We start from the raw sequence: 22,785 nt of genomic DNA on the forward strand, positions 1-22,785 counted from the left end.
GGCCACCTTGGCGCACGCGAACGACAACTCATGGCAACCTCAACATGCAACGAACCACTGTAGCAACCACACAGCGTAATGTGGGCGGGCTATCCGTGACTCGCGGCCTTCCACAAATTCTCCAGCTGTCAAGCGTCTGATGTTGGCCTCCTTGTGGCAGTAGCGCCTGACGGAAATGCCGATGGGGGATCTATCTGTGTGCTTGTCGTCTCATCTTTTCGGCCGCGCCTCATCAACCTGCCAGCCGCAGCCCGCAGGTAAGGGTTGATGAAGGGGGCTTGCAGTCCTGCAGCTAATTCTAGAAAAAGGGAAGGGGGAGTTAGGGAAGCATAACTTTTTCCCAAACGATCGTCCACGTTCGGATGACGTGTGTTCGTCAATGTCAGACGGAGCCGTTGGTGTTCCAGATCCTTGCGCGTGTTTCATAAAAAGGGGGCCACCATGGCTGCGCGCAACGCGTTCGCCCGTCGCAACTTGCCCGCTGACAAATTCTTAAACAGGAGCAGAAGAAATTACTTCAGCTCTCACGAGAAAAAACCACCCGTTAGTGAGGACTATGAGCCGACGGGCACCTCCTCTTCGGCTCGATGCATGCTGTTCATCGGCCGAGAAGACGCGTCAAGGGGATCATGGGGTTTCATCATCGAGATCAACAAACCGCATACCTGGTTTTGAGCGATGAATGCCAGTTAGGGGAGCTGTCATTCTCGGGATGCATCAGACTGATCTCACGTCGAGGCAATCCAAGTGGTCCTTTCAAAACCAGTAATAGCTATTAGAACAAAAGCTAGATGGAGGTTCTGCAATTAGTTGAATCATAGCCGCACATCACCCTTTTTGCGAGAAGTAGTCAAAGCCCATCATGAAACACCTAGCTAACTTTGAGCGATCAATTACTCCTCGTGGCACTAAGGTTTCCAGGATTACTGATAAGGCCCTTAAGGCTAAGTGATTACAACATAAGCATATTATGAGTTCTCAATGGGTGAGTGCAAAAGTAAGAACGCCTCATTCAGAAACTCTGGAGAACTTTCATGGGATGATAATTACTAGATACATCATTCTGGAGTGTCATCATTCTCATACAAGTCGGAGTACGAGTAAAATGAAAAACACAGTCTCGGGGGTGTGGATGAGTCCTTTGTTGTAACGCATTTCTAGTCTTGGGGGCATCTGTGAAAGGTACATATCAGAGTCTCAAGAAGCGATCTGATTAGTTACTGGCCATGGCTAAGATCTATCCCATCGACTGCTGCAAGGCGACAGTACAATGGTCTCCAGCCTTTCTCCAAATTCTCTGAGATATGAATTTTTTGATTTGCGGATATAGTGGAAATAAATCGGAATTATTGGATTACGAGGCAGAAAAGGGGCCCTATTAAGTAGTTAGGTAGGGGTGGTAGGTAGGCAGTCTGGGCCCGTGCAAACGGACCCTTCTACCTACCTATACCCACTAAGGGACGACGGGCTCTGCCCACGATCTTCCCCTCTTATATACATACGCAATAGACCTATACTAACCTATTAACCTAGTTATAATTAAAAGGTCTAACTTACCTACGTATATATTAATATTAATTAGTAATTAAATTATATATATATTTTTACTATAGGTTAGTAAAGATATAACTATAAAAGAGATAGCTTTAACCTACCTTACTAGCTATTCTAACTTATTAACTTAGTTCTATTTATTTAATTAATAATAAGCGGCCTAGTTTATACTACCTTAGCTCTCCTCTATTATTACTAGCTAACGATTAATTAACTAGTTATAGGCCGTTAAGAGCGCGCTCTATTATATACGATTTTTTTTATTAAAACTATTATTATAAAAAGATTAACTACTTTATTATTACTATTAACCTCGCCTTTATTATTAATATTATTTTTATTAGCTTTATTATTATTACTAACTTCCCTTTAATTAAACCGTTTATAAAAAAATCTATTTTAAATATATTATAATTAAGCACTATTTTAAACTAATAATAAGTAAAAGGAGATTAACTACTAAGAAATTAATTTAACGATCGCTAGCGTACTAGTGCTTAGTAATAATAAGACTTTTAAGATTATAAATATATTAATAATAAATCTCTTATTAATAATAAAGTATTTTAAAATACTAAAGAAAAAAAAAGATCTTAATAGTAATAGTAATAAGGATCTATTTTATATTATTAATAAATCTACCTCTTTCTAACTTAATAAAAGCTCTAAGACTAGATTAATAAAATAAGGTATAAGAAATATTAAAAAAAATTATTAATTAGTAACCGACGGAATCCTCTATTTATTATTAAAAATACGGTTATAAAAAACCTTTCTTCCCTTTTTATAACTTTTTATTAACTTTAATAACCTTCTATTTATATACCTCGTTAAAAGAGTAGAATTTTTTAATTAATAATAATAGCCTGCTTATTATTATTAAAACGATCGCTACGACCGACTTATTACTCTTTTTAACTTAATTAACGTTATATTATAATTATAATATAACGATTATATCCTATAATAATCTTTTATTATATAACCTACTTCGTAAATATATTATAATAACTACTAGCCTTAATAATAAATAAGAAATGTTTAATAATTAGTTAATATTACCTTTAGCCTACTTATACTCTTAAATTACGGAACTATACTTAATTTTAATTTACTAATAGGACTACGTTAACCTAACTTAATAGGGCTTATTTAATATTATACCCGCCCTTACGAACGATAAAAAGCTTAATATTTTTATTTTTTATATAATAAAATATTATTATTAAAACGGCTTAACGAGCAAGGAGCTATAAAAGGATTTTAAAATCGATTTTTAAAGCTAAGAAGTAGGGGACTTTTTAAAAATAAAAAGTACGATTCTTAAAAAGCTAAGAGACTTTTTTATAAATAACGGTATTAATTTAATAATTAAAGATCGTAATTAAATAATAAAAAAGATTACTAGTGCCCTTAATACTTAATATTTCTCTACTTAAATTTTTAAAAAGATCGTAGCTTATTATAGCCGTATTAAATACTTTAATATATTATATTATAATCCTTACTTCCTCTACTTATTACTCTTATAATTAATAAATACTAACGATCTTATTTAATAAGTTAGAGAAATAGTAAGGGAATCTATATAACTCTAACTTACTTAATCTTAATAATTAAAATTCTAATTTTAGCCTCGCTATTAACTAACTAACTTATTACCTCTTTAAAAAAAAGAAGAAAAAAAACTAGAGAATAAAGTTATTATTACTTAATAGCAAAATCTACCCCGTTAAATACTATATTTTAATATAAAAACTAAAGACGATATTATATTTAATACCCGCTAATTAATTAACCCCGCTAAGCTTTATAATAATAAAAATAAGTATAGTAATAAGAAGTACGATATTTTTAGTAAGAAGCTTCGGATTTTTAAAATACTATATTAATAAGTAGGAATTAGCGAATAATACTATTCTAGTACTTTTTTAAATATATTTAAAGGAAGGGTATTAACTTTTTATTTTAACTAATTTAGTAATATTTTTAACTTACTTAGTTTTGATATAATATACTAAAGGACTTAAGAATACTTTAAGCTACTTACGAGCTATTAAAACTACCTCGCTAAGCTCTATAACTTTTATTAATATTTTATAGTTCGTAAGAACCTAAGTAAGTCGAATTAATAAATTTTATAAGCGCTAATTAACTATATTATAATCCTTTACGAGGCACTAGCTACCTAGGGATCTATTTTTAATATAAGTAATTAACTTCTCTATTACGTAAGTAATATATTAAAATATAGACTTATTATACTTAACTTAGTACTTATATTTACTAATATCTATTACTAACTTAGTACTTTAATTAATATTATAAAAAGAGAGCGCGACCGTAATAAGTAATAATAGTATTTTTAAAATAATACTTATAATAAAAAGGTCCCCGCTACTTACTAAACTAATTATATTTATAATAGCTTTAATAAAAAGACCCGATTTAATAAATAAAACTAACACGGCCGCGGCACTACTAATAAAAAGTATTTCGTTTATTATAAAACCGGCTATTAATTAACTAAGTACTTAGAAAAAGAGCGACGTTAGGTATATAAGAAGTATAAAAATAATAAAAAAAGAAATAAGAGATCTATACTAAGCTTATACTTATAGTTCCTCGCTTTTTATAAGGGAACCGCCCTTATTAATAATAATAACGATAATAATATTATAATTTAATATTTTAATAGCTTTGACTTTAACTATAAGGATAATTACGAGAACGAAGTCTAGATTTTAATAATATACTTTACGACTATTATTAATAATAGAACCCTTATAAATATTCTTATTACTTAGGTAATAAAGTATAGCCTTATTAATATTATTTTTATTAACGAGTTAACTAAGCCTATAGAACTAATAACCTTTTTCTCGTTAGATAAGAGGTACTTATTAAGGGATTTTTAAAGTATTATACTTAATATTAATACTACGGAATTCTTAATTATAAACTACCCTTAACTCCTCGTATTATAATAATAACGACCCGAAGTTACTCTTAATACTTTTAGAACTAGCGAGGTAAGTATTCGATTTAATAACGGCGAACCTATAAAGTTATTAAAATCTATAGTTATTAGTACCCTATTTAATAATATTACTTTTTACGTCTTATTAACTGATACTCCTTTTTTATACTACTTAAGGGATATAGATAAGCTAGGAATATACTTTAATAATATTAATAACTTACTAGTTAAGGGAGATATTATAGTACTTATTATTTATAAATAGGGATACCCTTAGCTTTTATTTTTTGATAATAAAAAAGCTATTATTAATTATTTAATAAAGGGCGAATTACGCTACTTATATTAGTACTTCGGCTACTCTTCAGTTCTTTATTTCTTAAAGCTACTTTAGTAATTTAGTAATAATATAAAGATCATAGCCCTCGAAAAGCTTACGAAAATCTATTAATAATACTAACTTAACGCTACTACCCCTAGCTAATTTAAATTTACTTTACGAGATAATTACGATTTTAATTATAAAGTTATAATTAACGTAATATACTTAATAAATTATAAGGGTACTAACCGATTAGCATTTTACGTTATTAATACTACTACTTCTTTTTAAGTAGTAAGGTTCCTCGCGAATATAATTACGAAGTATATATAGGAGGCTCTTTAGTTATATTAAATTAACGTTTACCTCGGTTTACCGAATTAGATTATTATAAATATTAATAAGAACTTTAGCGCTATAGAGTTTAAATTTTTTATTAAATCTATATTTATTAAGGTTAAGGAAGTACTTATTAAAGCTTATAATAGTATTAATAAAGCTAAGAAATACTACGCAGTATTTAAAAAAGTATATAATATTATTTAAAATAAATACTTATTAATAAGCGCAGAGGTTATACTTTAGGCCGTAATTAAAGTAGTTAATAATATAGTTAGCCTAAATGGCCTCGTTCTTATATTCCTTATTTTCGGAGCTTTTTTACGCACTTTTAATAAATCTCTACCGTTATTAGATATTACTTAATATATAAAAGTAATTAAAAAAGTAATAAGAGAAGTCTATAAACTTTATATTAATAAGTAAGTAAGTAAAGTATTAGTTACTTAAAACGGACTAAATATTTCTTATATTATTAATTTATTACTATAATTAAATATTAAAGTCTAGCGAGAAAGTAAGGGATAAAAAGGCCTATTTAAACTCGTTTTAATAAATAATATTACTTATATAATAGAATTATTTTACGGCTTAATAAGCTTTTAAGCTACTATAGTTAAACCCTAGTACTTAGAGGAGGTCGACCCCGAGCCGCTAGTTATAATAATAAAGTACGTTAATTACTTACTAATCCCCGTAATTAACTAGCTAATTAATAATAATACCGCTATAAATAAAGTCCTTAATAAAATTATTATTATAATTAATAACGACCCTTTATTATAAAATAAGAGGATTAGAAAAATATTAATATAGCGCGGCCGCGGTAATATTTTTATAATTATAACCTACTTTATATTTAAAAAGGAAGTAAATCTTAAGCTAGTTATTAAGCTCTATAATAAGGGTATTATTACTACCCTAAGAGCACTTTTTATAGAATTTATTAATAAGGAGCTTTTAGGATTAATAAAAAGAGGGGTAATTAAATTCGTTTAACTTAGCCCTAAGTATAAGGATATAAGGATATTTAAGTCTCGATTTATTAATAAGATTAAGAACCTAGGACTTAACTTTATTAAAAAGTCTTATTTAGTTATATAAGAGTATAATAACGCGGGAAAAAAAGAGATCTTTACGTAATTATTAATAATTTAAAGAACTAGTTAATATCTAATCCTCGCCCTAGCCCCGACCCTAATTTAAAAAGGCTACGTTATTTAGTTATAAAATATTACTTAAGTATATATATAACTAAGCTAACCTCTTTATTATAAAGTTTTTACCTAATTACTAGCTCGGATCCGTTATCTATACCCTAAGGGTACTATTTTATACGTCGTATAATTATTACATAATCTCGTAAAATTTAGCACTTATTAATAAGTAATATATAGTAAATATTATTTAAAGATATTCTAAATAATAATATTTACGTTCGATCTATACTTATTAGTCTTAATAAAAAAAAGCGGATTATTTAATATTATTAATATATAGACTAATAATATTATTAAATTATTAAATAAGATTTTTAGTTAAAAAGAAAAAACTAAGCTTAAGCGTACTAAGCTACTAACTAAACTAAAATACTAATTATTAACTAACGAGCCGCTTATTTTTAACGGCGGGATTATTTTATTAAAAAGTATTAATATAGTATTTAAATAAAAGAACTAAAGGAAGAAGCTTAAGTAGGTTAACTCCTTAGTATTAAACGCTAAATAATAATTTATTAAGTAGCGAGCTCGAGGTACTTATATTATATTAATTTACTAACTAGAGGTAGCTTTTAATACGTTATTTACTACTTAATACTAAGTAGATCCGTCGTTTATTAACTACGCTATACTAAACTATTATATTAAATAATAAATAAATTACTTAAACTAAGGGCTTATATTCGTACTATTAAATCTAACTATAGCTAAACTCTTTATTTTTATAAATAGGTTATTCGTAAATAACGTTAATTATACTTTATAACTAGGTTACATTATTATTTTTATAAATAAAGAATAGATTAACGAGAGCTTTATAATTAATAATAATATTGTTCACTATAACTTTATAAAAAATAAAAGGATTACCCGGAGCGTATTAATATTAGAGGTTTACGGAATAGTTATAAGTATTAACGTTACCTATACTATTTTAATTACCCTAAACTTTATTACTAAATAACTTAACGTTTTAAAAATCCTTATTATAGTTTATATAGATTTATACTTATTATATAAATACCTTATTAAGCTAGGTATTATAAAGGAAAAGCGCTTTATAATAAATATTATAATACTTAGGTAATTATATAAACGCCGCGAGCTTTATAAAATTTATTAAATTAGTAATAACGATAACCTAGCTAATAAGTTTATAAAAAGTATACTAAATAAGTCCCTCGAACGATTCGTTAATAAAGGAATTATTATAATTAAAATAAAAAGATAAGTAATACGTAATTAAAATAGTAATATATTATAAGTAATAAGTTATTTAGTAAATATATATACTTCTTAGGCTTCGGTTTAGAGAGAAATATACGTATTCGGGGCGTAGTTAAACTAATAAAAAGCTCTTTTTTAACTACGTTAGATTCGACGATTTCCGAGGAATTTAAGTATATAAATTATATATATTAAAGGATTAAGAAGTAATCGGAAAGAGGGGATATTAAAATTTTTATGTAAATAATTATAATAGAAGCTATATTAAAATTTTAGTATACGGCTTTAAGTATTTTTAAATAGGGGATTAACTATAGATTTTACTACTAGTTCTTATTAGTGGGGGACCTAGCCCCTATTCTAGCCTTTTCTACTATAAAAATAAAAGACTACTAATATTAAATTACGAGGTAAAAAAGGGGCCTTATTAAGTAGTTAAGTAGGGGTAGTAAGTAGGCAGTCTGGGCCCGTGTAGACGGACCCTTCTACCTACCTATACCTACTAAGGGACCGCGGGCTCTGCCCACGATCTTCCCCTCCTACACACACACGCAATAGACCTATACTAACCTATTGACCTAGTCGCGACCAAAAGGTCTGACCTGCCTACGTGTATACCAACAGGAATAACGCCTGATTAGTTCTTTCCCCGCACTCGGATGTACTGTCGCCTTGTAGCAGTCGATGGGATAGTTTACCTAACCTTTTGTCCTTGATAATGTTGAATACCACGACTTGCACTGATTGATCAGGGGAGTGCTTGTTTGTTCAGAATATGAACATTTGACACTTTCCAGCATGGAAATCACGCATTTCATGGCACTTGCGTACATGTTCAACATGAGTGTCACTTGTAGTACCTCAACTTAACTTGAGAAGCTGTATTCAAGGCGTTCATCTCAGCGTAGACTTGATTTGACACTTGCAACCTTTTATAATCTCTGTAGTTGAAGCTTGGAAACAGCCCAAAGGCTTGCCTAATATCTAGGATATACCTACCCAACACCACGCTGTTGTGGTGCAGGGTTCAACTACCTAACCCCTTCAAGGATTTAGCCTTGAAAAGGGCCGAACTAGGCCTGCAACTAAATGAAGTGGTGATGGAATCTGCGCCGGCAGACGACTAGTCCATACTACGGCACAAAAGTAACATGATCCGTGTAGACATTGCTCGCCTCTTGTCAAGTGCGTTGACTCCAAAGTCGACTGATCCGTTTGCCTAAGTTCTGGCACAAAGTCTAGCAATTTACCCTCGCTTTACCTATTAGTAAGTGACAACACATTGGGCATTGGCTAGAATGACAACACGAGAGAGTGTCCTGTAGATGTACACTTTCATTGAGCCAGTGATAGCGATAGCAATCGAAAACGTGCTCTTCCTAACTGACAGAGGTGAGAAACCTGAATTTGCGAAGCTTTTATTTCAAACTGAGGCACGAAGCTCATGATAAACATACACCAGCTTAGCGTCTCTCGTAGTACCATACCATAAAGAGACGTAAATTCTCCTATAAAATTCAAAGTTAAACGAGCGATTGAAAGCTAGAGTTTTCAAGGCTTTGATCTCGAGGTAGATTCTAGAACTGGACTCAATCATATGCAATAATGGCCATAACTTTCCACTAGATGACTCCTATACCCGTAGTTGCATCTCTTTGGCGAATGCTTCCGATAATCTCAACCATATATCCATGATAGACTCCCATTGTATGATGTATTATAAACCATGCGGGAGTAATAAATAATCGGCTAGGGGCTGATGTGTATCAAACACGTGCGGAGCCATGCAATCGCAGGTATCACACTCCTACTGGCAATAGGGGCGAGACGAAGGTCTAGCATCACGGAGAGTATGAATCTTTCTCATAGGCTACACACTCTAAGACCTCAGAGTAGACGTTAAATCACAATCGCTGCGTTGAAGTTGACTCGCCTGGCGCAGTCTAGTTGCGATGCAAAATCGAGTTGTCATTGTTCAGCTCTGGCTAAATCACCGTCAAAGTTAAATCCAACCTTTCCAAAGAGAAGTACACTGGGGAAGGGCTCCCGGGTTGCCCTCATAGAATATGATCGCTGCCTGCTACGTAGATGTGGCCCGTCAGGCTGGAGTAAAAAGAAGCACCAAGCCTGTCTACTTTATTTTGCATTGCAGATGGGAGCGCAAAGAGTGTCTAGAGAACGAGTGATACGTCAGTATTTCGTTGATTTTTCTAAACCAGAGTCGCAAATGGCTTACTGCACTCAGCCTCGCTGGGCCTAGGACATGTTCGCTGGCAGTCCTCGCAAGCACCCGCCATAGCGGATGCAGCGTATGTAGCCAGAATAGCGAAAACGATCTGGAAACGCATCGTGGTAGATTGGATTGAAACGGTCAACGTTCTCGGTAAAGAGTACTGCAGTGATATATAGTTGTGGTGTTTGGCTTTGATGATGGGATAGAAAGACGAGATGTTGTGAGTAGTTCGAGGAGGTCAGACTGCCTTTATGCCTGTAACAGTTCATTGTACGGAATCAAGAGGTAAGCAACAAATGCTGACGAGTCAGGTAATAAGAATCCTCAGGTTTGAGCTCGTTTGATACTCGCGGTCGCCAACCACTTGGCAAAGACTTCCATACTTTGTACACAGTGGTGCATCTGACATTCTGTTGAATGAGCCACACATGCTTCATATCTACTCATCTTTCTATATACAGTGCCGCCGCTGCTCGGAACTGGAGACTTTTCCTCGCAACTCTTGTAGGAGGGGGGCAGGCTTACGTAGAATCTCTCGATGTCATAAGATGCAGGAACAGCTCATAAGTATACATCAAATCGGATCACTCAAACCTTTGACAGCGCTCGCATGGGCAAAATGTTATGGTACGAATTATTGTCACGGTGCATCGACTGTGTTCATTCCATGGCAACTTTCAGACTTCAACACAGCATTACTGTGACTTCTACGGCGATCCGGAGAAGTCCGCCGGTAAAGACGGGCAGTTTTTCTCTTCCAAAACCACGCTTGGCATGGAGATCCCCTGTCATCCGATGTAAGGACCCATCAGCTTCCCCAAGAGTATCACTTGAACTTAGCCGTCCGAAACCATTTCTTGTAACAAGGACAGAACTCTAACCTTTAGTTCGGATTCAAATGTTGGCGGCTACGAACACTGTCAGATTCTACAAGGCGCGTCGATCTCAACGTGATTGCGAGGGCAAGTCTCATCGCCATTCTTGCAGGTGCAAGGGTTTCCACGCTTGTAAACTTGGGTTGGTCAAGAAGTCGCCGGCTGAGTATCTATGCCTTGTTACTTGACGTCAGAGCTTTCACACGTGCACGGATGCATGCAAGTAGTGCCCGACCGTGGATAGCAATATAGCCGGGAGCTCTATCCCATTATATAGATTTCAGTACTCAGACCTGTATAGGGTATTCCCACGTCTGCTTTGTTTGGTGGTCCAAAGTTGTCCAATGCCCTCAAGGCGAAGACCTGGCTTCGTTTTCCGCCAACTCGCTAATTTTGGTACATGTAGCATTCACACACCCACTGGCCCGCGCTTAGCCGTATCCCATTGACATATCGAAAGCACTTGACTCTCCAAAGGCAACATCGCCATCGTCCCAAAGAAGACTCAGCATCAAGTCTTCCCCGCCAGATGCGGTTGGGTCAAAAAACAAAAGGTCTTGCCGATCACCTAAGTCTGCAATAGCATCACCTGCTCTTTCAGATCGTTCTGGAATTCTGCCATGCTCGATGCTTTCGCGTAGCTGCGACGTCTCTCCCTGTCTATGAGTCTCAGGACTCTCCGCTAAATTGAATGATAAAAGTCTTTCAACGTATGGGGCACCCGCATGGTGTTGCTCGACCGGCGAATTGGTCTTGAAGGAGTCGATGGCTTGTGAAAAACTTGTGAGAAGCCGGTGATATTGTGCTGCTTGGGGACTCAAATGACCCAGAAAGTCCAGAACACGTAGCGCGCTATGGAAAGACTTTCCACGGTTTTGGGGAACGTCAGGGGCGAGTAGTGAGAAGCCAAGGACAAGACCGGCGGCAAATAACCAAGCCCTGAACCAAACATTAGTAACACGCATATTTGGACAAGATCAAAAGGGCTTACTTCAGTATACACATGTTGCCCATGATTGTGCGCGAGTCCAGAGCGTCAGCACACATCTCGGCCATGAACACAGCAGCATCCACACAGGCATCAGATAGTTCAGCAACACTCTTCTCATCTTCTCCCCCTCCTTCATCATCGTGGTCGTCCATGAGTGACGTGTCTTTGTTGATTCGCGGCATGATATGGTGGATTAAAAACTCGCGAGTTGTCAGGATAATGCCAAAGTAGTAGGTACATGCGACGTGGATATTTCCAATAGCTATCTCTCGGTTTTGAGAATGATGAGAGTGGGCGGTTCCTCTCTTTGGACGTTGGCGCAAAGCTGTTGGCAGGTCCTTACTCCAATGTCTAATTTCATCGAGGAATTGTTGTGCTCTGATCATGCCCAACTCAGATTCTTCGGTTAGAGTGTCGACGATCCTGTTCAGAATTGTGGCAAATGTGCATGCCGCGTCTACTGACAGATTTCGATGTCGGTTCTCATGAAGCTTTACGCTTCTTCTCAGTCGGCAAGGTGCTACACTTGTTGGTCTTCCGAGGATTGAGCTACACACAACGTCAAAAAGTCGTATGCTCTTATCGACCCGAGACCTTGGTGGTACGTCAGCTTCTAATTTGATTCTTTGTATGGATGAAAGGGAAGTTGAGAGACATGAAGGGAATAATATCGTACCTCAGACTTCGCTCGCTCTCCGAAAGAGACTGAAACTGCTCTGCCATGTGCAAGCCCATAACCGACGCCGCCTTTGTGGCAACCCCAAGGTACATAAACGCAGAGTTGCGACGACAAGCGCCAAACATATAGAAGGCCATTAACACAAAGCCGCGAGCGGTGTTCAGTGTGGGATCGCTCAACATTCCTTCGAACGACAGCTTGCGTGCTTCTGAGAAGTAACGAAAAGCTTTGGGTGCATCTCCTATCTGACCACGACATTGGGCACCAATCGCAACCATCATGTAGAGGCACAGAAGCCTCCCTGAATTGAAAGTAGAGTTGGACCTTTGAGACTCCGTACACGGTTCCTGGGCCAGAATGATAAGTTCTTCGATATTTGATTCATCGAACAAATCAAGGAGTCCACTAGACTGCGGCTTCGTCAACTCCGCACTCAGTTAAACAAGTCATGAGAGCTTCGACTCACGGCGTCAAGGTAGCGTTGAACCAGGGTTTTTCTCTCAGCGTTTTCAATGTCATCTGAGAAGTCATCGGTCTGCTGCACAGGAACTTGTGCCTCGAACATGCGGTGACATCCCTGACTAATCGTGAACCCTGGACCAAGGATACGCAAGCTTCCTCGCAGGTATTGTAAGAACGCAATGGCTGACGCATTTCCGACGAATACTTTGGATTTCGAACTGTTAGCTCAGTGTGGAACGCCTTAGGACGCCTCAATATCGTTGCTGAAGCGGCGCTCGATATGAAAATCGTACCTTTTTCTCCACTACAGGTGTACATCATCACCGGGCGCGGACCAGGCGGCGTGACCGTCTTGCCGGACGTTGACGAGGCTGCGGTCTCGTTCTCATCTTGCAAAGATGATTCTTGCCGTTGAAAGAGTAAAGGGGACACCTGATCACGCTGCCGAGTCCCTGAAGCGGCCGAAGATTGATTCGGCGGTGCGCGACGAGCCCTGACATGTTGAGAATAGGTGCAGGACGAGCCTACTCCGCGTTTGACGCATGGTCGACATGGCTGGGCTGCGTCGCATCGCTTCTTGGTCGCTCGGCACGCCGTGCAGGCCCTGGTGGACCTTTTTCGGTCTTCGGGGCGTACCGGCGGCCGGGGCATGGCGTGGAGTTTGTGTAGTGCGGTGCCTTGTATACAGCGGCCGAAAGTTGCGGGTCTACCGAAGAGGCGGCACTGAATACAGGTTGCGGGCCGACGATGCAAGGTGCAATTGCCGCCAATTCACATCAGATGGACATGGAGCGATTTCACCGGGTTGTAAATCAGCATGTTTCGATCATGCTACGAAAGGTCGCACTGCTTCTCAAACCCACGAGGCCCCGTCATTGAGTAAGCAGATAAGCAACGTAAACATCATTGGAGTTGAGATAGGCTTATCAAGGTAATTCCCCAGATTGTCAATTACAATCAGCGGCCAATTGGTAGGGCAAAGTGAGACCCCATGAATGTGAGCGGTGCTCGGCCCGCACACTTATCGTTGAGCAACACGTAAGTCCGTAGGTCCGTAAGTCCGAGATCTACTTGTGTACGGAAGTTCCGCCTCCACTAACCAATCGAATGCTCTATCTAGTCAGCAGTTAGAATAGAAACTCGGAATACTGTCATGATATGAGCACTAGCTTATAATGACTCGGCCGGAGCTCATCCCGTGCCGTGTGGTGCACTTAGTATGAGTTGCTATCTTAATGTAAAGTGTCTCATGTTATAAGTTCTCAAACTTTCCCAGTCCACCGAAAGTGCCCCAAACTTGAAATCACGCCGATAAAGAAGAGTATACCGCGACGCCACTATGTACGCAGACATCAGCAAACCCCCAGCTCCCCTTCCCCAGTCCGAATTGCAGACGATTGGAAGCGGTATTTCAACACTGTCACCTCTTTCTCGCCGAGGGGTTGGGCCAGGACTCATTCTTCTTGTCCCTTCAGTCGACAATGCGCTAGCAATTGAGGAAGGCGCCCCCGCACTGCCCCTGAAATGGGCTGAGGAGGGGTACACGGTCATTGCCATTCAGCCAACAGCGTTCGAGAGCGGTGCACGCGAGACTCTAGATCTTGCCATCCAAACATTCCGCAACAGTGATAAATGCGACCCAAAAAACGTGGCAGGTCTTGTTGGTAAGTTGCAGTCTCCGTTACGGATTTTGGACATCGCTAAGTGAGATGCACCAGCATACGAGCCAGAAATGTGGAATACAGTTGCGCCGATTCTATCTGAATTCCCAGAGATCGTGAGTACCGTGGTGTACGCAGATAGCTCAGAGAGGTCTTCGATCTCTAGTAGCATTTCACCCTCAGTCTATCACTTTGCTGGAAAATCCGAAGGGCAGCCCTTGCGGTCAAAGGGTCGAACAGAATACTTTTACCCAGCAGCCAAATCCTTCAAATTCGCGACACCGTTCCAGCCGCACTTCGACTACAACATGGATATGCTCTCATACACTCGCAACCTGACTTTGCTGAAAGGCGAAATGAAAAGCCCTATTTTCGACTTGGAGGCTATCTGGGACGAGCATACTTGGTACGAGTTCGCCGATAGATCTGTGGAGCACACAATGAGCACAATGGTGCAGGAACCATATGTCAATCACATCCCAACGGTAAGGGAAAAGCCGATCGTGCAAAACGAAACAAAAGAACACACTTTCTAACGTTTACTTATTCAGTTGACCGGTGGCGTTGGTCGCGGCAAGCTTACTGACTTTTATCGTCACAATTTCATCTTCAATAATTCAGCGGACACGGAATTGGAGCTTATTAGTCGGACCATTGGCATCGATCGTGTAGTCGATGAATTCATTTTCAAGTTCACACACGACCAGGAGCTTGACTGGCTGTAAGTATAAGCACTTTCGGTACTTGATGTAAGGACGTGCACTGACAAAGTGACTAGCTTGCCAGGCGTTCCGCCAACCAACAAGTACGCGGAAATCCCGTTTGCTGCGGTTGTCAACATCCGAGGTGATCGCCTGTATCACGAGCATATAAGCTGGGATCAAGGTACAGCCTTGGCTCAATTGGGCCTCCTTCCGGAGTACCTCCCTTTTCCAGGGGGTAATCTCCAGTACAAGGTTCCCGTTGCAGGCGTGGAGACAGCCATGAAGTTGAGAGCACGAAATTCTGTTCCGTCAAACGAGATGTTCAAGTTCACAACTCGCCCCGCAAACAGCGAAGGAGTGAATCCAGAGAAAGTGGTTCCGGCTGTAGCCGAAAACGGTGTGGCAACAGTTGCAAATTAACGGAGGATGATGCTTGTTGTAGGATTGGTCCAATGAGGTATTACCATTATGTGTAGTTGAAGTTTTATGGGCTTAATACCATACCCGATGTACCGTAATCCTCATGTTGAATACCTGCCTGCGACGCGAGACCAAGGTATACATGCTCATCTGTTGTTTGGGGTATCTAAATATGTGATAGGCTCACCCTTCTACCTTTTTGATCCATTGCCTTATACCGTAGACAGAGAAACGCGGTGACCACATCTACGAAGGCTGGCAGTTCTTCATCCACAGCCCTTGAAAGCACGTATTTGATTCTCCTGCTTGTGCTTTAGGCTTGACGAAACCACAAGCCCGGCATTCCATTTTGCAATTCTTCCGCAACTTCAACAAGCAAGTATTCCTCCAAAGTCCCTTTCTCTCAACACGTGCCTGTTGAACTGCGGCAGAATGGCATGCAAGCTCTGGATTAGAAGCTCTAGCATCTTTGACGAGTTGGATGATTTTCTCGATAAGTTCGTCGTATTCGTCATGCGATATCTTTGTGGTGAACTCTCTCTGGCGCACAGCTGCAACCAGGTATTGTACAAAGCGAATAAATTCGGGCCCCTGTTTAACAGTTCCTTGCGGGATGAGATTACCGTCAATGAGTTTCCTCCAGGTGAGATCCCAAGATCTGTCAAAAACGGATTCGTCGTCTCTTTTGCGGCGCTCCTTTTCCCACTCGGCTTTGCTCCATACCCCGCATGGCTTATTGCTGGGCACTGGAAGACTAAGGTCTTTGATGATACTGTCGGCCAAGTCGCTATATTTCAAGCGGAATTTGATCATGGAAGCAATGTCCATGCCGTCAGTTGAGGCCTTTTCCGACTCGATTGTGTCAAGGAGGGAGTCCTGAATGTAAGCGCCATGTCCGCTATACCAGTCTCCAGGCCAGAGTTCAACAAAAAGTCTGGACATTTCTACGACTCTTTCGCGGCATGAAGAGCATGTTGTCAAGGTCTGTTCGTCCTCGCGGCCGTTGAATGTGCAAGTGAAATGCAAGTGCACTTGGTCGCATTCAACTTCGACAAGTTCGTTCAGTCTCGCCACCGCCTCGTAGTATTCTGACACTAGCATCGTATCGTCACTAGACAAATCGATGAGGGAAAAGGCTTCGAGCATCATCTTGTATCTTCTTGGTGTGGTTTCTGTGTGAAGGAAGCTGACGTGTTCTGAATCTGATGGGCTTTCTCGAACCAAAGTTTGTACTACTTGGGGAGGTATGCAGACTTGGTACATATATGTGCCTTAGCTACTGAGCTTTCTCCGAAACTTGGCTCCCTTCTGGAGACCTTGACTTTGAGGCTACATCAACTTCTGCGGCCTAGGCCGTTGAGACTTTTGCTTAAATAATCAAATTGAGTCTGTCCTGGATTTGTGGAACCATGAACACCCTTTTGACAGCGCTTGTGAACCTGTTTTTGATGCCATCCACTTTTGGATATAATGGTACCATGGATTGTTTGGTTTCTGCCGGAGTGACAATATTGCGTACTTATCTAATGCCATCTTTGGCGCAACGCCACTCCATCAGGGTTTCGTAGTTATCAGGGTCTAACGTCGCTTTCGTGAAGAGGACCTATCGGCTTCATGATACCCCAACGGCCGCGATAGCTTCTCCCCTACACTGGCGCGTGGTGATATCTGCCCCTCCCCCTCCCTCCACCGCATAATTGAATCCTGAATCTCTCCAATCTTCTCGCTTTCAAGTCATTGTTTCGAAAACTTCTTCAAACTCCCTTCGGGTTTCAATTGCAGATGTTTGGGACTTTTACTACCAATACGGCGATTTACCTCTCGTGTGTCTTATACCGGCGATCGAAGCGATCATATACATCTGTAGCATGCCGACCTATTACGAAACTTCAGAGGAGCTACGCCCAGAGCTCGAGGCAATCCGGGACTCGATTGATGAAGCGCTGCGAGCATTTCAACCATCTTTCTCTCGCGCCAAAACCGCCGAAACCCTACGGACAGATGCAGCAAGAATCAAAACGAGCCTCGAAGAACTGCAAAGTCTTTGGAACGGTCGAGAAATGAACCAATATTGGATTGCAATATGGACCTTGGTCAAGAAGATCATCACCAAAAAGATAATTCTATCTGAGGAAAATGCCGAAAGAGCTTTGAATGAAATCACGGCAAGTACACCCCTCCGACCCCTTCCACACCTGAACTACCTGATCTCTACTCACCACAAGTTATGCTGAGGAATCCGTGGTTCTTCCAAAACATCCATGTCAAGGAGTACTTAGCTAACGCTGGTGTTCAAGCGTAAATATACACATCCTTACTCCAGACACAAGTTAGCATATGGCCTCAGTTCGAAGATCATGAAGAAGATCTCAAACGCATTGGTAGATTCCTGGGAGAATCCCGAGGATTTAACACATGTTGAGTTTTTCTACATACTCACCTGGATTTCCAATACCATTGGCAAGGAAAAGTCAGCATGGTTTACGATCGAAGATGTCGAATGGTCCAACATGGTCACTTGCAGCTACATGGACATCAGAGAATATATTGCTCGACAACCTTTCAGTCTTCCTACTGCCATTACCCCTATGGATCGGCTAGCCCTATACTATATCGTTCCCGAGTCAAAAGATATCCTCCAACAAATCATCCCAAAACTAGTTGGTTTCATGGACCATGATACTTTCAAACAAGAAGATGTGGCTCGCGAGATCTACGATTTGGGTTTTCTTCCGGCGCCTATCTCCGCAAAGGACGTACCAGAAGCGGCCAGGCGCCGAGCCAAGATGACTGATCCGTATTTGAAGAAGGTTGTAGGATCAGCGATGATTCGGGGTTTGCTTCGAAGATGGATTGAAGCTGACCCCGATCCGGTCAGTATTCTTAAGCTGACCCAGGTCCGGGTGGAAGATCTTTGCATCACGCTAGAAGATGAAGTTCTCTCATTAATGGACTAAGTAACATGTAAGAGAATCCAACGCTGCGTGTGGCTGGAAGCTGGACGCTCAGCTGTGACGGGCTCGAATAACTATTATTGTGTAAAAGTTGGGAAAGTTCACAGGCGAACAGCAGAAGAACAGTCCACAAAACTACGGACACAATCTTCGCGAGGGCAAAGGGGTTATACGGCTCAAATAGAAGCAGCTGAAAGCCTAGTGAGGCTTCGCTGTTATCTGGAGCCTTTCACAACCGATGACCGTCAGGCTGGCCGCAGATAGCGCTGGGTCGAGTTGCTTCCCCAGTCAATAAGGCAACGATAGAAACGCATCAAGTACCCCTGATGGGTTAGTAATAGCGGTGATATGCTCATCATAAGTTTATTATACCATGCGGTTCATACGATCCATCTGGTCCATCTCGTAGCTCCCATTATGCCCTTCAACATCGCTCCTCGTATCATACTGCACAACGATCTCGTTTGTCCTGACGATCTTGCCAAACCCGGGTTCCGACTCGACCCCAAGTATGCTTTTATCGCTCCGATCATCGGCGAGCTTGTCCCATTTCCTCCTAATAGAACCCTTTCGTGTTGTCGAAGTTGTTACAGTTACTGTGTTGGTACGCGTGAGGCCTCCGCCGAATCGCGACCCATTGGTACGGGTGGCTGAGTTGCCGTAGTACTTGCGAGCAGTACTTGCAACGTCGCGGATGAGGACACGGAGAACAGGTATGGAGGCCGCCATGATCGTTACACCTGATTCCACGGTTCCCCAAATGACGAGGTCGCTACCGTCATCTTCAAGAGAAAGTCAGTCTAGTCTCTTGTATCGACGCCTCTCGGTACCTTGTTGCTTACATGTAAAGTCTCCGGAAAGCAGAGTAGGAATCGTCGTGCACTTGACAATCGAGGTCCCGCCAGCGCTAGTTGCCAAGTTAGATGAAGCAGTTTAACACACCCCAAAGGACTAGGCCTACAATAGTCCCATACTCATGGCAATGCCGACACCAATCTTCTCTTTCATCTTCATTTGAAGTCCCCATATTAACTTCCATGGGAGCATGGCGAGCAGTATGTCCATCAGAGCAGAATATCCTGTCAGGTGTTAGAAAAAGAATTTGTTTGAGCAACTGTTGTCAAGCCATACCTGCAGCAAATACCCCGTAGTAAGCTGCTACCTTGGGACTCCAGCACTTTCCTGGTGTTTGGGGAAGCCAGTACTTTTCGATCGGGGTACACTGCACCCAAGCAGCCATAGCGTTGAGGCCCATGAGGACGTTCATCGATATAATCGCACCCCATATCAAGTTTCTTGTCCAACCTTTCTCCTCGATTCGGAGTAAAGTCATCGCGAAGGATGTTTTGCTCCACACCGCCGATGTAATCGATATCGTACTGATGACATTGCCGTTCAAGCCGATCTGAGGGAAGTTTACTGGATTGATTTGGTACACATGTTTGCCGAAGCCGAGGGACACGTTCCACGTTGTTAATGCTGATGCAATCATCAAGGTGACCTAACACAATATTGTCGTCAGTAAGAGGGTCCTGACATATGGCGTAGAGACTGAACGAACCCAAGATGCTATGAGAACATGGTCGTCCCACCAGAGTCCACTGCGTTTCTTAAATTTGCAGTATAACCGTAGGCACAGAAAGAATAGCGACGCTCCAACCTGAGACCAGATAACCGCGTTGATCGTCTGGCCATAGTCCTCCGGCCGACCCATTTGACCGGCCAAAAGGGGTTACTTGCTTCGCCCAAGCGATGTTCGGATGTCGAAGAAGGCTCAAGACACAGACCAGCCGTTGCGCGTTTGATGACGTCGAGAAAAGGCAAAAAGAATATCAAAGAGCAGCCGCGCAACTCGCGGCGGGTATCACAAACTAAAGAGGCACAAGAAAGAAGCTGAGAAAGGAAAGGACATAAAACGCGCATCCACTCGGAGTGTGGGGGATGACAACTGAGATATGACATCGCAACGCGTCCTCTCCACCCTCTCAGCCTAGTTCATTACCTACAGATAGCCAATGCACCCGGCACTACGGGGAAAGGGCTGGGCTCCCTGCGAGTATGCAGGTGCCGACGATCGACTTGTAAGGATGAGACGATGATCACGCAAAGGTGTTGGCGCGCTGTAGGGTTCTCCCTAGTTTCAGATGGTGAACCCGGGGCAGATTGATGGCCTTCTAGAAGAATGGAAGAAGATCTCGTCGTTGCGTCCAGTCTCGACAGCGCTGTTTGTGTCAGGAAAGCGGAGCCATCTAGCTGGGAGTGACAGATTCCGGACTACCACCATCGAACAATCGTAGCGTGGCATCATATCATTGTGCCCGTGTCCGCGTTGTGGGGGGATGAACGAGCCAAGCAAGAGCAATGACTCGAAGTCAAACTGATCTTGGCTGGGTTTTGAGCTCATGCTTTGCTGACAATTTGCCGCTTCACCGTATGCTGGGTAATTTCTGCGACTTGTCAGAGAGATTGCAAATACGATTCCTTCTGTCTCGTGATTCTTGACTGTGCCCGTTGAGATCGAAGAACATTATTCAGTGATGTGAGGTTGAGTTCGCCATGGGTCAAGGGGGCCCAGATTGAACAGCTCGCGCTCGGTTTTGAGCAGCCTGCACCTCGCGTCTCTGTTAAACTAACATTGCAAGGATCGATGAGTCGATAACCCTGCCTTAGCGTCGAAGTCAAAAAACTAAATTGCTTAGGTCGCATTCCGGTTCAGCTGGGAAAACAAGCGAGAATTGGAGATGTATTAGACGAGATGGCACGGCCAACGCCTATCCGCAGGAACGCTGCACAGGAGGAATCTCATCAACGGCTTTGTTTGCCGGCACGGCAATTCGCGACAATTCCAAACACGAGCGGAGAGAGAAAATCTGCCGTCCGTCTCGTCCCTCTGGTTTTCTGACAGAATTCTCTCTGCCCTCATCCTACCTTCTTCAACGGGCAGTTCAAGATCTGTGCAAGGATGTGGCCCGAGTCAGGTAGGTAAGAAAGCGGCAAATCATCCGCGGCCCCGAGTCCGGGTCAGCTGGCAGGGCGCATGGCGGATGTCGTCTCAGATTGTCAATGCAGACAGGGGAAAACTCTGCTCATTGGGAGGCTCAGCAAATCGCCAAGGCGATGCACAACTGGGCTAATCGTGAGGTAGGGCTGGGCGTTGAACATGGTTCCCGGCTGATGCGTTTCGCCTGATGTATTTCGTCACCGAATCTATTTCAGGGTAAACGGGTGGGTTCCAGTTCTTCGGTATGGCCGTTCATCTAAGTACAGGCAACTTGCTTGTGTGCTCGCATTTGATTTCGCATTCCGTTCCTGTGTCGTGAGTGACACTTACTGATTTAGGAGCGCTGGCCTAAACCATATTGCCATTAGACTCGGCGAAATCACTGCCAGAGAGAATAGTACCGCATACTGCAATCGGACTTCAACTACAGACACGTTCCAATAAGGCAACAAGTAACGTAGGTGAACATGAGCGTTAGATGTTGAAGGCTATCTACTAATGCATGTCACTGGCTTATCCCATGTGGGTACCGTTAACTTCCAAGTTGCGCATCTAGAGAAGTAATTGTGGAAAGACTTCAAAGCAGTATCTTGACAGTGGAGTATCAACTAGACTTATGCGAGGAGGCAATGGCTGAAACAGCTCGCGGTTTCCATCGTTTCTTCACGCAGGTACGCTAGTTCGTAGTATCACTATCAACTTGGGTTCCGGTGTTGGGTTTGTGACTTCCCTTGGTCTGGATATGGGCAAGCATCCCGTGTTGAGCCATTCAGCTCTTATCGAGCATCGGTCGCTTTTGCAGCAAACATGATGGACTTAGCAGACTGAACATGGCATATTCACTCTCCATTCGTCTCCTTGTTGAATCGAGCATTTCTCATCCACCGAAACTCAAAGACAACAATAATACGAGATCATCTGTCACACCTTAAACCTTGACCATTGTTGTATTGAACACCCAAGACATACTCAAAGCACTCTCTTCAGTTCGATTACAAACCAACACTACTGTCAAGCAATTCGGAGATGCGGACACTCTGGCGTCTTGGCGACATCGAAATCTCTGGAATCAAATTCTTGCTCGTCAACTTGGTAGGTTTTGAGCTACTCCCGCGCATTTTATTTGCATACAACATGTAAATTGAGAGACAACTTGAAAGCGC

General features: G+C 41.2%; 6 protein-coding genes across 6 annotated transcripts; 2 read left to right on the forward strand and 4 right to left on the reverse strand.

The window, feature by feature from the left end:
- Window positions 1–9,778: 9,778 nt before the first annotated feature.
- On the reverse strand, window positions 9,779–9,990 carry CLUP02_16148 (uncharacterized protein; the record flags this gene model as incomplete). The annotated part of the gene is made up of 2 exons (XM_049295072.1): window positions 9,779–9,813; window positions 9,879–9,990. 2 exons carry the CDS (start codon window positions 9,988–9,990, stop codon window positions 9,779–9,781), a joined length of 147 nt encoding a protein of 48 aa, XP_049152219.1.
- Window positions 9,991–11,737: 1,747 nt separating this feature from the next.
- Window positions 11,738–13,533, reverse strand: CLUP02_16149 (uncharacterized protein; the record flags this gene model as incomplete). The annotated part of the gene is made up of 4 exons (XM_049295073.1): window positions 11,738–12,335; window positions 12,418–12,830; window positions 12,887–13,086; window positions 13,176–13,533. The coding sequence occupies 4 exons, from the start codon at window positions 13,531–13,533 to the stop codon at window positions 11,738–11,740; spliced, it is 1,569 nt and encodes a 522-aa protein (XP_049152220.1).
- A 688-nt stretch (window positions 13,534–14,221) lies between these two features.
- Window positions 14,222–15,667, forward strand: CLUP02_16150 (carboxymethylenebutenolidase; the record flags this gene model as incomplete). The annotated part of the gene is made up of 4 exons (XM_049295074.1): window positions 14,222–14,546; window positions 14,601–15,028; window positions 15,095–15,264; window positions 15,322–15,667. The coding sequence occupies 4 exons, from the start codon at window positions 14,222–14,224 to the stop codon at window positions 15,665–15,667; spliced, it is 1,269 nt and encodes a 422-aa protein (XP_049152221.1).
- Window positions 15,668–15,913: 246 nt separating this feature from the next.
- On the reverse strand, window positions 15,914–16,930 carry CLUP02_16151 (uncharacterized protein; the record flags this gene model as incomplete). The annotated part of the gene is made up of 1 exon (XM_049295075.1): window positions 15,914–16,930. The coding sequence occupies one exon, from the start codon at window positions 16,928–16,930 to the stop codon at window positions 15,914–15,916; it is 1,017 nt and encodes a 338-aa protein (XP_049152222.1).
- Window positions 16,931–17,076: 146 nt separating this feature from the next.
- On the forward strand, window positions 17,077–18,616 carry CLUP02_16152 (uncharacterized protein; the record flags this gene model as incomplete). The annotated part of the gene is made up of 5 exons (XM_049295076.1): window positions 17,077–17,140; window positions 17,402–17,836; window positions 17,893–17,930; window positions 17,998–18,540; window positions 18,596–18,616. The coding sequence occupies 5 exons, from the start codon at window positions 17,077–17,079 to the stop codon at window positions 18,614–18,616; spliced, it is 1,101 nt and encodes a 366-aa protein (XP_049152223.1).
- Window positions 18,617–18,987: 371 nt separating this feature from the next.
- On the reverse strand, window positions 18,988–20,335 carry CLUP02_16153 (uncharacterized protein; the record flags this gene model as incomplete). The annotated part of the gene is made up of 5 exons (XM_049295077.1): window positions 18,988–19,403; window positions 19,464–19,528; window positions 19,583–19,700; window positions 19,753–20,122; window positions 20,183–20,335. The coding sequence occupies 5 exons, from the start codon at window positions 20,333–20,335 to the stop codon at window positions 18,988–18,990; spliced, it is 1,122 nt and encodes a 373-aa protein (XP_049152224.1).
- Window positions 20,336–22,785: the final 2,450 nt, after the last annotated feature.

The sequence above is a fragment of the Colletotrichum lupini genome, chromosome 9 (assembly GCF_023278565.1).
Source record: "Colletotrichum lupini chromosome 9, complete sequence".
Taxonomy (NCBI): Eukaryota; Fungi; Ascomycota; class Sordariomycetes; order Glomerellales; family Glomerellaceae; genus Colletotrichum; species Colletotrichum lupini.